The sequence below is a fragment of the Bradysia coprophila genome, chromosome X (assembly GCF_014529535.1).
Source record: "Bradysia coprophila strain Holo2 chromosome X, BU_Bcop_v1, whole genome shotgun sequence".
In the NCBI taxonomy this organism is placed as follows: domain Eukaryota; kingdom Metazoa; phylum Arthropoda; class Insecta; order Diptera; family Sciaridae; genus Bradysia; species Bradysia coprophila.
Window position 1 is genome coordinate 718,810 of NC_050737.1, and position 18,970 is coordinate 737,779.

The 18,970-nt window shown below is 32.1% G+C and overlaps 1 protein-coding gene across 1 annotated transcript in view; it reads left to right on the forward strand.

The window, feature by feature from the left end:
• LOC119081245 (dual specificity protein phosphatase 7) overlaps nt 1-17,780 on the forward strand; it is a 34,406-nt gene extending 16,626 nt beyond the window's left edge. Inside the window, exon 4 of the mRNA XM_037189976.1 lies at nt 16,714-17,780. Coding sequence (XP_037045871.1) covers nt 16,714-17,279 — 566 coding nt within the window. The 3' untranslated portion in view covers nt 17,280-17,780. The remainder of the gene's footprint in view (nt 1-16,713) is intronic.
• Nucleotides 17,781-18,970: the final 1,190 nt, after the last annotated feature.

The window sequence follows — 18,970 nt, forward strand, 5'->3', positions numbered from 1 at the left end:
CCATTCTATCGGTTTTGTTTTTTCAATTCGTCTTATTTCAATCTTGTTTTTGTTTATTTTAATTAAAATCATTTTGCTACTTTACATTAAAGAAAATTCATTTGAAATCCATAAATTATTTCTGTATGTTTCGAACAGGAGCAACGAGTAGTTTTTTTGGTTTTTCAAATTGTAGATTGAAGGGTTTTTGTGTCAAACGTTTCTTTTTCGTTACGTAAAACAACTATGACCACTCATGAATCTACTGAAGTTAGAGGTTATTCGGGCTAATTGGACTGAATCTACAGTGACCTCTGCCCATCATGAATCTCACATGCATTTTATCACGAAATCTGTCAATTCTTTTGTTGACAATTTTCGTGTGTTGGATACAAAATCTTGTACTTCATTAGTTTTAACATTCGTTTTGCTATAAAAGAGAACAGAAACCAGAGTTCGTTGTTTACTTCAGTAATCGTTGACGATAACAGGTGACTACTAGTCATTTGAAATCGTAATGTACATAATTTATTGGGGGCCTGAATTCTGAACTGTACCCATATAACCATGAAATTTTCGGTTATTTTGTACTTGTGTACCTCAACACTCAACATACGATTCTAATTTTGTGGCAAACATTCTGGTTGTTGATTGTATCCGAACAGAAAAACATATTTCTTGTGTTCAATTTGGTTAGGTTATAGTCGTTCACCGTTTTACACTTTTAATTCTAAATTTAAATTACCTACCAATTTCGATACCAAAAAAAGTGTTTTTCTTTTCATATTCATGGTATTAAAATACCTACATCTGAAATCGATTTTCCAATATAAATGCGCGAAATAAATAAAACAAAAAAAAATGAATAAAAAATTAGCCATTTGCATGTTGACTCATTTTCTTGGTGTAAATTCTTTTGTCTCAGATAAAAAAAAAGTTATATTCGAAATTGAACCTATTTATGGTTCAAAGCTAATTTTTGAGGTGTTAAGCTCATTAAATTGAAAATAACATCCCAAAATTCAATGTAAAAGAAGTTCAAATATTTGTTACGACTGGGTAAAATAAAAAATTTTCAATTCAAGCTTCGCAATATGGTCGCTTATTAACTAACCATGATATCAGAGATCTGGATGTCTGTTCGGAAAAAACAAGCTACCTGGCAATTAAAATTAAAACTTTTCATCGTTTTTAATCCTCATCTGCTACAATAATTTATACGAAAGTGTACACATTGATTCCGTTTCAGTTGAAAAATTTGACAGTTTTTTTTTCTTGTTCGTTTCGTTTCATTTCATAATCCTCATTTCGAATGTATAATTCTTTTTCACATTTCAAGGTGTTCAACATTAAAATGAAATGGCCACAGTTTGTCTATGTGTCATACTCTCAATGTAAATTGACGATGATTCACGTTCATCTCTTCAAATGTGTTTCTTTTCGTTGAAATTATTTATTTATTTATTTTTTTCGTCGAGAGAGAGATATACCTAGCTCTGTATGCTTTTTCGCAGCTTTTAATAAAGAAATATTCCTTATAAGACAACCGAACATTCGTGCTACAAAAGATTTGCTGTTCGCTGTACAATTTGAATTTTTATACATATACGATACGTAGACGTACACAACATTCCACTAACAGCATAGCAATGTGAAAACGCATTTTTATTTTTTATTTTTTTTCTTCATTTCGCTAGTATATTATTTGGCATTGTACCGTTGAATTGTGAACTCTTCACAAACTTTAAAGGTGAATGTACTTCTTCGGGGAAAACATAAATAGAAATTTGTTATGTGCAGGTGATTTGCTGCTTCTTGCTTGAGATTTCCGAATAAAAATAATTTTTTGCGACAGATGTGAGAGTCCTTGTGGCACAATCTGGGCTTGAGAGCCGACACAATCGACAATAAAAATTCAATCAACATCGGCAAATAGTAATGTTTGAACGAGCCATCAAAATATGCTATTCCCGGACGTCATTCTCGCCAAACATATGTGAACAAACAAACTATAAATGTCAAAAAAGTAAGTCAACGGTCTTCGTATGTAATCTTCTTTTCTGAGGGTCGGGTCCTTTATACTCTCAACTAGAAGAACATTGCATCAAAAATACAGGAGTTATAAACCAGTAAAAATAAAGTAAATTTTCGGTTTCTAAGGGGAGAACGTTTCATAAACTGTTTGGTAAATATTGTATACATTTTGCTGTGACTCATTGCTTTTTTAAATCGAAAAAAAAGTATCAGTCAGTCTAATCGCACTTACATTTCGGGATTGGATTATTGTATTTGTATGCTTTGTCTATCCATCCCCAATGGATTTTCCGTCACACGACGGCTGTGAAAATAATAAAACGAGAAAAACTCCTCCGTAAAGTTAAACTCTCAAGTGTGCTTTGACAAGCAGAGGACAAAAAAAATAAAAAGAAAAACAGAAAAAGATGCGGAATGAAATATTTTCGGTGAAGAATTTCAATCACACAAAAGAGCACTGATTTAACGGGCCACATAGAAATTCGCCCCGGTGCAGCAGCAGTATACGAAAGGGAAGAAAGAAAGAACAGAATGAAAAGAAAGGAAATGTAATTTTCTTACCGAAAAGGAGCCTTTTTAATGTCCTCTTTTCTTTTGCTCTCTCTCTCTCGCCACCCTCCAACATGCACGGAATAATTCCATCATTTTCATAACGTCAAAAACACGTAACCGAAATAAATAAATTTCATAAAATTCACATATGTGAAGTGGCAATAAAGTGCATTTTTGATTCGGTACTCTCCCTTGTTTTTCAATCTTACTCGCTTATAACCACTTTGAATCATCCACTGCGTGGCCTTAAAAGTTGGAATTTTATTTTCATCTCGAAAACAACAAACAAGTTTCGGGTTATTAGCAGCAGATGTATACGAAGAGGGATCTCTCTGTCGCCCGTGCAACACTAAAAACATTATACATATTCGCTAGCTACATATATATGAAGCATACGTATGGTCATTGAGATGGTTTTTGACGTTATTACATTTGCGTATATTTATTGTTGTTGTTTCTCATACGTTGGGGAGATGGGTTTTTCATTAAGGGGTGTTACAAAAGTGGATGTTTAAGTACATAAATAGAGGTATGAACGGATATTAAATAATTATATTATGTTGTTTGTCGATATAATCCAGTCGTAAACTCTGTTCCTAATGTTTGTTCTTTAACATGGGGAGGTTAAACGATTCGGTGAGTCAGAATGATGATCTGTTAAATTTCGATTTAACAGTCCGGAGTTATTAGCATCATTCTGACTGAGAAAGAAAAATATTAGAAATAGTATTGTAGTAATTAACGACGTATCGCCTAGCTTTTAATGAACATTAAAGTTCATTGGCAAAACGCTTCAAACACTTAAAGGTCATTCCGTAAATTAGTCTTATCTTTTAATTGAATTCTCTTTGTTAAACGTTTTAAAAACCTGAAAACGTTTCTGAATAATAATGTCTGATTTTGTGAAATGAACCAAATCCACTGTGCCGAGAATATGACTCAACTCAATTTAATTCCCATTATTCGATACAATTTGTTTTTTCTTCGTCTTATTCGACCAATTTAATAGCCTCAACATTACTAAAAACATCAAATGAAGCTTGTGCAGGAAAACAATTGTACCTAACACATGAAGAAGAAGAAAAAAAAACACACACAAAAACAAAAACACACACAACACGAATGTGATGAGTACAATTTCATACATTTTTACCACGTCTAATTAATACCGAACATGACATCGAAAAATGCGCAGATAGATTTATGTGTTTGTTTTAATCTTATCTGAGACAAAATGTTGAAAAAAAAAACGTCAGCAATTAAGTGTTATGTGTTAAATACAATTATTAGTCATTGTTTAACGTTATCACGATAATACGTTGGTTGTTCTGAGTATCTGGCGTGTTGGTTTTTGTACCTGTCACTGTTAATTTGATGGTGGAAAATTTATGTTTTTCGCTAACATTTGTTGGCAGAAATTTGCATTTAGTTTTGACGCAACCATTGATTGAACAAATAAATAGAAAGATGATCGACTTATCGGATCGTATATTATAGTATTTGATATAGAAAATCATTTCTTTCAAGTTCCAATTCCTAATGGTATACAAGTGAGTCTTCTATTCCCAAGTAGTTGGTACAGTGAACGGCTCTCCCGTACTTATCTTTTTATTATGTATAGCCTCTTGTGGTTGTATTTGTTTAGAAAAAAAAATGAAATTTAATGATTTATTAGAAAGCTCTAATCAAACTGTACATACATAATATAGATAAAATAAAGGTTTCGTAGGTAGAACCTTTAATAAAGACTCAATTTGCGATAAATTTAATCGCCCAGAAAAACCGAATTTGTCTCTTTCCTTTTTATTTATTAATCCGATTTTATTACACTTTTGTGTCTCTCACTAATTAGTCATTCAATGAAAGAAAAAAAAAACAGCGAAAAAATTCGTAAAAGCTGTAAATGTTGCCGAGTTCAAGCGCTCCGCTCACTTACGATATGATACGCTCAACCTTCACTGTTTGTTTTCAATGGTGACTAATGATCCAATATATATATTAACACGAATGCAAAAAAAAGCGCACTGATTTTATGGTAATGATCACAGGTTTTACAGTCTTTAGCAGTACAAGTGTGGTGTATGCCATAAATATATAAAGTATGTAAAAAGAGTATGACGTTCTAATTGGATTTCGTAGATGCATTTAAATCCCAAGTGAACCGTAATTCCCTTGGTATTATGCAGACAATGAATGTGGTTTTTTGTTTAAAGTATTATAAGCAATGTCAATTGATTGATTTTGTATCGTTATCGGCGAAAGCCAACAAAATGTATCTGCAATATTAAAAAATTGAATTAATCAAAATTATTAACTTCGACTAAAATTATCCATCAAAAAATTCTAAATTTAAAAGCCAAAAAAGTAAAACTCAATTTACATTCTGCACGAAATTGTTAATATTTTAATATTTACTTCATGACATGATAAATCAATCGACCTCAAAATTTCAGTAGTTTAGTTTTTTTTTTGGTGTGCTTGTCTTCTTTAACAATATTGAAAGGAGGTTGTTATTATTATTGTTTTGTTGCTGCTTGATTTTCGTTCCTTTTCATAATAATTATATTAAATGGCACGACATTATATCAAAATGAAAAAAAAAAACTTTCAATACCGGAAGTTCGAACGACGGTACTGTTTGTATGGAATTATATGTGCATAAAAACATTTAATGGGATCTTTTAATTCGTTTTTTTTTTAAACACATTCGTTAAAATTGTGCTGTAATCGTAGAGTATCACTACAACCATATCAATGGTATAGTAAGCCCATATTTATATATACACGCTTCACCGGAAATTAAGTTTTTTTTTATGAATTACCACGGTGTTTGATGTTTAAGAATGGTTTTTATTTTGTCAATGAAAAATATGCGCTATCTATTTCAACAAATCTTTTATGGCAAATGTGATACTCTTCCGGACTTTAATCGATTTTCGAATTGATTCATATTTTTAAATTGGAAAGTAACATTGATGGGTTTTGAGGAAGAACGAAAATGAAATAATGAAGTGAAACGAGTTTTTGAAAAGTTTTTTTTTTGTTATGTTACCATTCCCCATTTTTCCCATAGTACTTCATGGGTCATTAAGTCCTTAAAACGATGAACTGGGTTACCTTGCCCATTCGAATTTTATTGTTTTGAAAAATTGAAAACAAAATGACGATGAGAAATTCTTCCATAATCTTGGTCGAGTGTATGGCGAACGTTGTTCACGCAACATCGAAATGTAGAATTGTTTATTATTATCACATTCTACGATGATATTAATTCCTTTTCTTATCATTTGTTTGAGTGGTAATCTCTTCTCAAATAAAATCAGATCGTTTCACTTTTGCGTACATCCATTCCAAGAATTGAATAGTCTGTTCGGCTTCACAATCGTTTTATTGGGAGAAATAAAGCGGAAATTGTTAATCAATGATGGCCCGTAAATATTCTTATTTTTTTCGAATGTAGATTACAAATTAAACAAAAATTGTCGCGATGGATAAAACAATCGTGCACCCGTGTACGTGCTTGATCTTCGGACACTAGTTGAACCGTTTTATTTGTTTGTTTATTTGTAGTAAATATCACTGTAAATACACAGTGTCAACGTGATCGTTTGATATAATTTATTTTTTGTATAAATATAAGACGAGCGGTGGTGACCGAGTGGCAAAAATATTTTTATGAGAATTGAGCACCGTTCGTTTTTTTTCTACTTCTTCTTCCTTTACTGGATTGTTTATACAAATTGTCACAATAACACCTTAAAGAAACGTGCTGAAGTAAAATGTACATTAAATGCAAATTATATTATGATTCATATCCAAACAGAGTATTATCATCAAAAATTACGCATCACTTCGTACTATACATTTAAAATGTACTTTTGACAACATATTCAAAAAATAACTGAGTAAATAAAATAAATAAATTAATATTCAAAGCTGCATAAAGTTCATCACATACACACGAAAAAAATGATAATTCAATTTTATTGTAAAATAATTTTTTTTTGCTTGCTTTACCAGTGCATTGAGTAAACAGATGAGAAAAGAAAATATTTTCATTGATGACTTCTACGGTGTGAACAGAAATATTATTTGCTTGATGAATATTTATTTGCACACTGGGAACATATGACGCATACGATGTGCATATAAGTTGCAGTGACTTGTCTTTTGTTTATAAAATGTAGTTCAAAGTCGTTTTTTTGCCTATTTTATCGGAACAATATCGGAACTTTCCTCGTATGCGTCATTATTTGATAATCCAATGACAAAACAAATCAGTTTACCGAATCAATTTCCTACTTTTTACATTCCATGATATCCAGTGGTCGGTGTTCTGGATGCTGTTAAATTGATGCTGGTTGTTATCTTCAACCAATATCAAATTTCTCTACTTATCTTCAATCATTATTGCCCCTCAAAAAAAAAAGAAGATTTCTTCCGACGTAATGCAAAAATTCAATTTTCCTTTGACTCGTTAGGAATGAGAATGAAAAATAATCTGACGAAAAACATTAACTATTTAAAAAGAAAACATGTGAATTCCACTCAGCGCTCATGTTTTAGGGACGAATAATGGCTAATAAAAAGGGTGCTGACTTCATAGATTTTCTTTCAAAATGTGTTTCAATTTTCGATGACGTCATCCTTCCCACCTTATATATATTATACACCCGCCTATCATCTCCTTCACATTCATATTTAGGAATAAAGTGAAAAAAGGAATAATATTACGTCGTTTGCACGAAACACGTGCATAAGATGTGAATATTTTATCAATGCATTCGTCACGTGTGTGCCGTTGATTTCATTTTATGACATTCTTAGTGCAAAAGGGATGAATGAAAATTCTATATGATTAATGGAATATCATATTCTCGTGTTAAGTCTTCAACGGGGAAAAAAATATACGAAAAACGATATGATGATGTGAGTGAAGATAAAACGTGTTAATATCGTACGTGGTTACAATATAGTAACAAGTGTCAGTTTATACGATCGAAGAATTTCAAATTATTTTCCAACAAAATGGCTTTATCTTTACGTTAGAACTGTAATGCAACGAGGGATTGCATTCCACGTTGAATAGATCATTTAAAATTTTATGGCTGTCAAAAACATACTTCCTTCTGCTGTGTGACCGTATACGGTACATGGTGTAAGTGATAGACAAAGACTTATTGGTTCCATATATTCCTTATACATTTCGCCCTAACGGTTTTGCTGTAACTATAAAACCGAAACACTTCGAATGTATTTATAATCTCTTGAGGCATTGTTATGATAGCATTTCCATTCCAATCATTAATAGGTATGACTCACCAAACCAACATCCCACAAAAATGAAATTTGGGTATCCAATCTCTCCTGCCAAACTTACGCACTTTTTTGATGTTTTTTCCTTTGTGTGTTTCCATTTTAACTATGAGAACTTATGCATTACATATATGCGTTCGTTTAAAAAAAAAGGGGGACGGAAAGTCATCAATTTCATCCCTCTGTTTCAAACAGTGAAAATGGTTAATCTTTGCATTGTACATTACTAAAAAACAGTAAATCTATTCCCCCTTTTTTCATGTGCCAAACAGCCGTCATAATATTGAATAAACGCCTGGTGCATGGTTTAGACTTTAGTACCCACACAGTATGCCTACAAGGAATATATGGTACAAAATAACGGAAACCAATGGAACAAGACCATACAAAAATAATTTTAACTGAATTTGTGCAAATTGTTTTCGTTTTTGTTATTCAGGCTGGGGAGAAAGACAGGGCTATTAGGAATATGCTTGACGTCAGATTTGATTAAATTTGCATATTAGCATTTGAATTATTTGATTATGGATGCTGCTAGTTTGCGTTTGGATTGAGAGTGTGAGAGAAAGAGAAAGGATGAACCGATTTTTTTACTCATTGTTCATGCCCCACAAATATTCGAGGATGTGATAATAACGAGGCACTTTATCAAGCAACATCTGATGCACTTTTGATTATTTTCTCTCCCTCTCTTTTTCATTTTCCTTGCACGATTGCATAATTTATGAATGAATAATTCCCCGACTTTTCGGATGTTTTCTTAAAACACAATTCGATTAAATTTTTCGTGTGATTGCAAGTGCAACACCGCTGGTTGCTACACGAGTAGCAAAAAAAATTCAACAAATCTTTTGTCTGCGGGGGTTCCTTCCACTGTAAACATTACTTTTACTCGAACCGTTAATCTTCAATTACAACCGATGGTATTTTACTATGTGGAACGGAAGAAAGAAAATAGCAGACAAATACACGACACGTCATTCGCAGACGGAATCACGTCAGTGTTTACGATCAATTTTGTTCGTATGTAAGACTTGTCTGGTTTGATTTTGAACAGTCTAGCAGATCGATCTCATGGCAAATCAGTTGTGTTGGAACTGACTAGTAAACGTGGTAGCATAATATCATATAAAGAGAGACTGGAATGAGGGTCTGTCAGGCTCTCACCTATCAGATTGAATTGGAATACATTGTATCCGAATAACGATGCATGTCGCTGACAATACTTATAATGCTGTGATACACTCTATAACATTTGTCGTTGAAAAAGATGTGTTGCCATCTGTTCTATAATGCATCATTATCGCAATAAATTAACCAATCTAAACCGCAAGAATTTTATTGTCTTTCACGAATAGCCTTCTGGTCTGAAATTGTCACAAGAGAGAAGCAACAACAACAAAAAATTCAATTTATTCAGAATATACGCATTTCATAAAATGAGATCGTCTAAAATTGACTCGATGATTCATAGAACCAATTTGTGTACACACAAAAATTTATTTTTAAAGATAGAATTTTCAGTCAACACTCTGTACTCTACACCGCCTAGTAGAAACTATTTCTATAAACGAAATAGCTCATCTCACTCTCTGCATCGATGGGTACACAAGAAGAAGAAAAAAATGAAACGTAATGATGCCTATGTAAATAAACGATTTATTTTTGATTAAAATATGAAAATAAAATTTACCAAAAAAAAAAATCCGAAATTAATTTCTTTGCATTTAGCGGATTTATAATTAAATTTCAGCTGTTTTTTTACATCACTGCGAAGAAATGAAATAAAGAAAAATTTGTAATCACAATTAACAATCGTTATGTTTAGCATTAATATACCTAGATGTTTCGTTCGGTCTCCATATGACATAGAGTATTCGTTTACCTCCTTATTTTAAAAAAAAATTAATTGAGTATAATATACCCATGAGCAGATTGGTTATAATTGGAAAGTAAATATGAAGTCATCTATGTATGGCTGGTTTTTTCTTCGTCTATCTTCATAATGATAATAGTATTGCAAATAAATCAAACGACTTTGTAAAAAGAAAGACAATTTTTGGGTTTGGTAAATATTTCAATGAACAAAACTCGTTGAACAACCACACAGATTCGGTGTATATTCAAATATTCCATATAAAACAGTTGGGAACAAAAAATGATATCACTGTTGCTTCAACTAAAAATGAAAACCTAAATTATGATTCGTTTCGTTATACACACCGCGCATTAACCACGAACCAATCATTTCGCAAAATCATCAATTTTTTGAAATCGAATTGAACGAAAAAAAAAGATTATTTCTTTTCTCATTCGTTCATATCTTTTATGTCTCATTGGGATGAAATTCGAACGGTTGATATTTGCTCAGCTATTATTTCATATCTAATTTTAAAACATTTAAACTTCGTCAGACCGTCTTACTGACAACAACAACTACAACAACAGAAAATAATTTTTAACGAAGAAAATATAATAAAATACAAAGTTTGCACAAAATTATTTAATTATCGTAATCGTGATAATGTTCCTAACTGGTCTGGCACGATTTTACAATAAAAAAACTTCACGAAATTAGAACTAGATGGAAATATGTTCATAACAATTTGTTCATAATATAACTGCCATGCACCATTGATCGCGACTATTTGACACATATAAACATATTTTGGAGGCTCGACGTTTATCTTTTTAATTTATTAGTTTACTAATGAATGCATAACGAAGAAAATCAAGTCGACCGAAAGAGCATAGGGGGACCTTTAACATTTACTAATCCGATCAAACCAAAGTTTTCGCATTACGAAAACGGTTGTTAACTCCTTCCACCGTTCACACCGCTCCTCCGTTGCACGACAACAACAACAAAACAACGAAGAATATAAAAAAAACGGTTCACAAATTGACAAAGACTTCCCGTGAGGATGTACTATTTGAGTTTGCTGATTTAGCTCAGCTCCCCATGAGCCAACAAATAAATTTGTTACTGCCTCATACCCATTTTATACAATTTTGAATATAAATCGTGATAGCGAAACCGACGAACTTATTTCCATGCACCATCCAACAAAAAAATGTACGTAAAACCTCAATTCTCAAAAGGAAGTTTAAAACAAATATTTACCATGCCTATTATTGTCGTGATGATATGCTCCGTAAGTTTAGATGTTAGAATTGGATTTTTAAATTTTTTATTTTGACTTTTATTTCGGACAACAAATTGGTGTTAATCGTTGTCGAGTTTTGAGACGCAGCTTACACAAAAAAAAAATGTAAACCAAACTGAGAACATGCGAGACGGAATACCAAATACAATTTGGTTGACGTAATACATGGACACCGATCAGTTATATTACCTATGCCGAGCATGACGTAATACAAATATTATTACAAACTTATGATGCAGTTGTGAAACATTTTCCTGCATCCCTGTCGGCATATAATACATTTGCTTTGGGGATGCAGGCACGTATATATAATTCTGTGTGTATTCCAATGTAAAACTTGCACGTATTCACCCGTAACTTATTTGCGAACTCGCATATTCTAATAAAAAGCAAACATACCTTTATAACGCGCAACCCTATTTTTGAATACTATTCGGGAACAAAATATATAGCAAATAGGCCTATGGAGACTAAATATGTATAATGTGAAAAGGAGCTTATCATATAGCTCATTTGAGCAGAAACATTTTTGCATGATTTTCATCTCGTTATATTTGTATTTAGATATTTTTTTTGTTCCCGTGAATGCATGAATATCTGGAGGTAGGAATAACGAAAATGTACCCACCATATAGCACATATTTTACGTATTTAATATAAACATGACGCGACGTACACAGAGAGAGAGAGGGAGAGTAGATTTTTGATAAAAAAAATACCGGGATGGGGGTTGATTTAATTTTAAATAAACACAATGCAAAAAATAATAATATTCAAGTGGGATCTCTGGATTATATATTTTGAACAAAGGAACGGAATTCGATGAATCATCGCGAAGGGTTGACGACAACAGTTTTCGGTGGTGGTGATGTTGATATTCTGTCTATTTAAAATTGAATTCCATTATAATGAGGTAAATCGAGATCATTTTGCCCCCCAAGCCGACAAGACAAATCCCATTGTCATTGCAGAGCGGTGTATAGAAAGTACTTTAGAATGGATGCAGGATGCAGACATTGTTGCGTTGCAAATCTATTCTACGGCACCTTCTAACTTTGGATTCACGGTTAACAATGTCAAAAGAAATCCATTTGTAGCATTTCGATTGTTATCTTGTACTACACACTGCACTTTTTTTTCGGTGATATGACGCTTTCGCTATCCACACAAACGTATTTTCCTCTGTCAAGACTAAACAAATGCGTCAATTTAACCAATTTTTATCGTCTACAGTTTAAAGATTGTAATTTTTTTTTGTTCGTTAATGGAAAGCTACCAGACTCTGGATTGAAATAACCGAACCAACGATTTGTATTCATAAAATGAAATCTGTTTTTTTCTGTCTATATGGCGCAAAAAAATGTTTTCATTCAAAAATTAATATTTTTTTAATCACAACACAAATACCGATTACCATACGCTGGAGAGATTATGTATTTGAAAAATGAAAAAAAAAAAAATGAAATCATAAATTTTCTGTGGTTAAGAGAGAGATTAATTAACCGGGCGTGTCAAAATCAAAGCATGTGAAATGTGCCATCTGACGAACAATTATTTTAAAATTATTCAAACGATTAACCAATTTAATCTGACGCGATTAATTAGTAATATTTGCACTTGCACTCGAAAAACAAATATTATAAATACAAATAATATTTATTATTGCCTGGTGGATCCACCACATATGTCTCTCTCATATTATAACACATCTAAAGTGTTTACATTTTGTATATACCACAATTTACAAAAAAAAAAAAAAATAAGAAAAAAATGCCATCGTATAGCACATGAAAAGACGAAAAAAATATATAAATGAAAATGGCACATCAGTGCAAACAAATTAATTTTTTTTTAACAATCGTTCATCTTCTCATCTCAATAAATCATTAAATTATTCATTTCAATTCAATCAATAATAAAAAACGAAATTTTTCGCTAGTGTTGTACATATATGAAAAGCTCTTCAAAAATACACAACATGAGCCAGAAGAAGAAGAAAACCAAAATTATTGTCGTTTTATTAACAAGTCTGTCGTCTGTGTATTATTTTTTTTCACGAAATATACTATGTACAATGTGTACATACACCATCATTCACATTATTACAACTTAAATATTTGCTTGTGGACATAAGCGATGAGTCATATTTTTATCGACGACTTGTTTTTATAAATGCCATGTATAAAAATAAAAATTTATATTTTGCTGTATATTATATATGCGCGATGGTTTGGTTCGGTTGGTTTGTTGTGTATACTCTCGAAGTTTTTAGTATAGTTTTACAATAAACAAGACTCTTGTGTTTTATGCAATCAAGTAATTTCAATTAAATAGTATGTACTACACTTATATACAATTATATATATATATATGCGGCATTGATAGGCCTATAACGAAACGAACTGAAATGAATTGGAAAAAGAAAAACACCGTTTTGATATTGAATATAATTATATATACACCGATCGATGTGTATACTAACTATACACAAAATTGTACTCAGAGTATTTTCCACATAAATCGACGTATTGTCCAATTATTAGAAAAACGTAAAAATGTACTGTACAACTGCGTGTCGTAATAATAGGAAAATTGTTTATGATATCTTTTAAGACTCAAACGAAACTTTCGCGTTTTCGTGTAACTAATCTACTATTATTAAGTGAATTTCATGAGCCATTACTACATACGAATGTACTTTTCTATACATATAATAGACATTGTTCCATTAATTATTTATAGTTACACACGCGTTATCGTCATGGAGGCATAGATAATGCAAGGAATAATATATAATACAGATACGAACGACCGCGTTCCCGTCCGTCCGTCCGTGCGTATTATATTAAATATTGTATGAGCGCTCCATGAAACGTGTGGTTTGGGTATCTATATCTAATTCTACACTCTAGGCATAATCATTTTAAAGTTGAACATTCTCAATGTTTAATTTATTGTGCGTGATGATTGTGATGTGAACTCATTCGTTTTATGGATTTGTGCTCGATTTTTGACTTTGTCAAACCATCTCACTTCAAGACAGACTCAGAACCGAGTAAAATTCAATTTATGGTCAAAGAAAATTCAAGAACTTTTGCGCTCTAAAATATGTTAACTCTGGTCAATATCCATGAAACGACATAATGAAGTTGGTTCACAAGAAAGTAAGAGCTCTTGCATAACTAATTTTGTGAGGAAAGGTACTAGAATTATATAAAAATCTATTACGTTTGAGTTTAAGCTTCCAAACAGCATTTCTCTCTGCTCCGAATGATGAAAGCAGCTGAATAAAAGCTTGGTAAATTTTTCCTTCCAACCAACAAGACTTTGGTCTCTAATTTTCTTTTCACTCTTTGCCAGAGGTTTCACTTTTTTTTTCTTCTCTATTTTGCTAACAAACCGTGAATGTTTCAATTCTCTGATTACCATTTATTCTGCGATATTTGTGTGCGTGTGCGTACACAGCCATTATAACTCTGATCTATTCCAATTCATCGAAAACATTTTTGCTATTTTCCACCTAACATTTCTGATCAGCAAATAAATATGAGAAAATATTCAATGCAAATTAGAGATATTTCAAATTTTTTAAATTTTATTAAGGCAAGGTTTCTTGAATAAATAACGCAAAAGAAAAAAAAAATTCATCCCACTTTTTCGATCATTAAAAGTAATAAATGTTTTGATGGCAAAGAAATCTATAATCTACATATTATATACCTCTACCTCCTCTTGAATCGACTAAGACATTTTAACGAAGAGGAATAAAAGATAAAAAAACGTCGAAAATTTGCATCATCACATTTGTAAATTATAATTGTCTTTGCGGGGATTTGAAAATTCATTCAACCGGTTTTTATGGCACTCTTCAATGATTTGAAGCAGTTATGATGTCAGCCCGACTGTTTGAGAATTTCATGTGTGGGTCATCTTAAAGTAGATGATGTAGAAACTATATATTTATACGAAGATCGATGACCACACATTCGTATCTTTCGGCGAGACCCATACACATTAACTGGCGTTAAGCAAAACAAATTGAAAAAGAGAAGAGAAAAAAAAATCGTCTAAAATTTAGAGCATAGCGCCAAACAATTCCAACATAATACCGCCGACGACATGAAACAACCATTATCTGTTTTGTCAAAGAGTTTTCAGTTAACCTTGGTTGTACATTATATTCTGTTAAACGATCGATAAATTGCCAATTATTATTATTATTATGAGCCGGCCATTTATTATACATGTAATCCACATATCACATCGAGTTCCGCAAAGTAAATTCACAATAAACATTGATTATTAATTGTTTGCATAGCAAGGAACTTAAAGCCGCACTAAACCTTTTACGAACCTTGTAAGTGGTCGTTGAAGTCGAATGTCGAACGTTCTTTTATACACGACAGTTAAAAAAAGAAGAAATATTGCGAATATACGAAGCGAAAGAATTTGAATTTAACCGGTGTTGTGGTGTGCCGGTGCACAAATGTCTGTCAAGTAATATTTGTCCTTCTATGGGCAACAAGTCTGGTTCCATTAAAGTTTTTTTGTTGTTGTTGTAATATTTGTCTTAAAATTTATTGATATTGTTCGACGGTGTTCAATGTATGTTACACACGGAACGGACTGACCTCTATGAAAGTTCTTTTCCGGTATCATTATGCATCATTGGTGTAGATAAAATTGAAAATGAGTCATTCAGTTCTTCACACTTTTTTTTAATGTGTGGAAAAAGACGTACTACAAACAACCGACGTTTAAGGTCAATAATAATGTGTTGTGCGAATGTCTGACGCCTTCGTACGAGATAATGTTTTTTTCTTCTTCTGATTTTAACTGAAAATGTTTTTAAAGAGCATTTGTGTAAGGAGATAACAGCCAACGTGTGGCTTTAATATACGCTTTCCAACAAGTCAATCCAAACCATTTACCAAACTCCGTTTCTCCCAGCATATAAAAACCTTTTTGTTTCATCTGTAAACCACACCATTTCCTTATCTCGTTGTCAGACTCCTAACAACCTTTTTTCCTTCTTTCCTTACTTTTTTTTTTGATTTTGTCCTACTCTACCTCTGCTTACGTATTGTATACATCTGAAACGTAATATCAAATAACGCAATCAACCCTCAGTATTATTCGAATGTTTGCATAAACGAAATTTATGCCCCATATATGCATAAGGTATAATGCATCCCTAGTTGTACATAATATTCCACCGTATCGCAGAGATAACGACATTTTGTTAAATGATATGAAACTAAAAGCAGCGGTGATTCAGGTTTCCGGAATGATATATATTATGGGACACAGGATTATTGCATGTGGTGTGTGTGTATGTGCTTTTTTCTGGGGAGGAATGTGTGTATATTTATAAGAAACATCATGTAGTTAATGCGTTTAGCTTAAAATGGGTCTGTCGCTGTGTGATAGGAGATAATAAAGGATTTTATGAAATTAATGGCTTGTGCGTAACACACACACTGTAAAAGGGCTAACGATCGTTTATCATTAGTTTTCCAGTACTCATTACAGTTATCTTTTCACTTAATTTACTGCTAAAGACCGTAGCGTAGCAGCAACCTTAATAGCTAATCGAAAATCATCAAATGCGTCTCAAACGAATGAACAAACTCATCTAACTCAATTTTCTTTTTTATCTTTACAGAGGACGCCCGACTTAATAATTCAACCGTATTGTTACACTGTCAAGCTGGTATATCCCGGAGTGCCACCATTGCCATTGCCTATGTGATGCGTTACAAATCATTGTCATTGATCGATGCATACAAATTAGTCAAACTAGCCCGACCGATAATATCACCAAACTTAAATTTCATGGGCCAGCTGCTGGAGCTCGAACAGAGTTTACGCGCTGCCGGCAAACTACCAGTACCTACGGCATCGAATCCGCCCAGTTCGGATTCGGAAATGGAAGAGGACGATGTGTTTACCACACGCACTTCCACCGATAAAATGTCACCGTCGTCAGCGTCATCGTCACGGGACGGTTGTTCGTCGTCGATTTCGTCATTATCGCCGATATCCCCGTTGTCGCCACTGTCATCGGTGTCGTCGAAAACATCATCGACCAGTTCGAATCTGTCGCCGATCATTGACGATGTTCATTGTTCGAATCGTTTCTCAATTACACTGAACGTTAACAATAACAACAACAATAATGCTGGCACTAGTGAACCCATGTCAACCGAACGCATCGACGAGAATGATTGATTTGTAGTAATTTTTAGTATTCTAAGTATTTCGGTGTTTTTGATTAGTTTTTACTTTTAGTCTTACCGATTTCCTTCTTTTTCTAATTTTATTAATTTATGTCGGTTGTTGGATACACATCAACAACTTAAAAAAAAAATACCGCCCTTCTCGTCATCCCCCTTGTAAATATTATATAAAAGTATGTAGAAGGTAGTTGTAAAAAATAAGGATTTCGCTTCACAATTGAGACGAAAGAGAAAATCGGCTTTTTACCAAAAAAAAAAAGAAAAACGAAAAAAATTTCGAATTTTTGAGAAAAAAAAAAATTAAAACAAAAGAATCAGAAAGAATGGTCCGATCCATTAAAGTAATAGGAAGAAAAAGATTTCAGTATTTCTTTTGAGTAAAGAAGAAGAGGAAGAATTAAAAACTAAATTTACTTTTTGCATTTTCAGTCGATAGTTTTGATGGAGAATGGTCAAAAGAAATGATGGCAAGAAAGTAAAAGTTTATAAAAACGAAAAAATTTTTGGTGTAAAATATAGATACGAAAGAAAAACCGTGCATTTATTTCGTAAAACTGGATAAATTTGTTAGGGAAACAATTCGTGAAGAAGAAGAAGAAGAAGACGAAGCAAACAAGTTATATTGATAGTTCGATAGTTTTGTGTACATAAACATCGTAATAATTATTATGCTTTAGCCGTAATTTTATTTGGAGGAGAAGAGAACATTAAATCTAAAAGAAAAAGTTAAGGAAACAAAACCGAAAAGAGAGAAAATTTGGAAACGAATAAAAATATAAAAAAGGTTGAGAACAAAATTGAGTATAAGTTTAAAACTATTATTTAAACGATAAGTAGTAGAAAAACGGGTCTTAAAGAATTATTTTTTTTTAAATGTGAAAAATTAGTCATTTGTTTTAATTAATTAAATTTTAAATGTAACGAGACGAAAATCCATTACATTTTACAATTATGCGAAAAAGGTTTCTTATAAAAAAATTTGTAATTTTTAAAATTATAATTTCGGTGAATCGATAATTTACAAATCGATTTAAAATTTTATTTTTTTTTCAATTTTTTTTTTGCTCTGTTTGTATCATTTCGAAATTTAATTTATGTTTTCTCCGTTATCGGATCCACCTGGCGATCAGTGACAATAATTTTAAAATGAGACAATATTACCTTTAGTCGATTTTTTTTCAAATCATTATTTTTTTTGTTTATTTTCCACCTGGCAAATGAATGTGTACTTTAGCGCCTAGTCCTTATTAATTATAATTAGTGTATGAAACAAAACAAAAAATTTATTTCATCACACCAGTTTTTTGGTTGTCACATTTTAAAATCATTTCCATTGAATCGAAATGTATCTATGGCATATAATATGTGAAGAAGAAAAACATACCTAGTATTGTGCGCAGCTCCACTTTTCTTTAAGCGATAATAATTTTTTTTTAAATAGAAAACAAAAAGTTCCCAATTAAATTTCAATTTGAACAGAAAGAAAAAAATTGTTTTTTTTTCTTTTTTGATCTAGCCAAACTTTGCATTCAAACAAAAATTTCAAGTCTTCAGTTCATAATGTAGACATTACCTCCTCTACTGAAAAACATAACGTCGTGGATCCGGAGAATCATTGAAAATTTGGTAGTCAAAATTGGACTGTCTTATACAAATATGGTTCTGACGTACAGCGACCGGAGT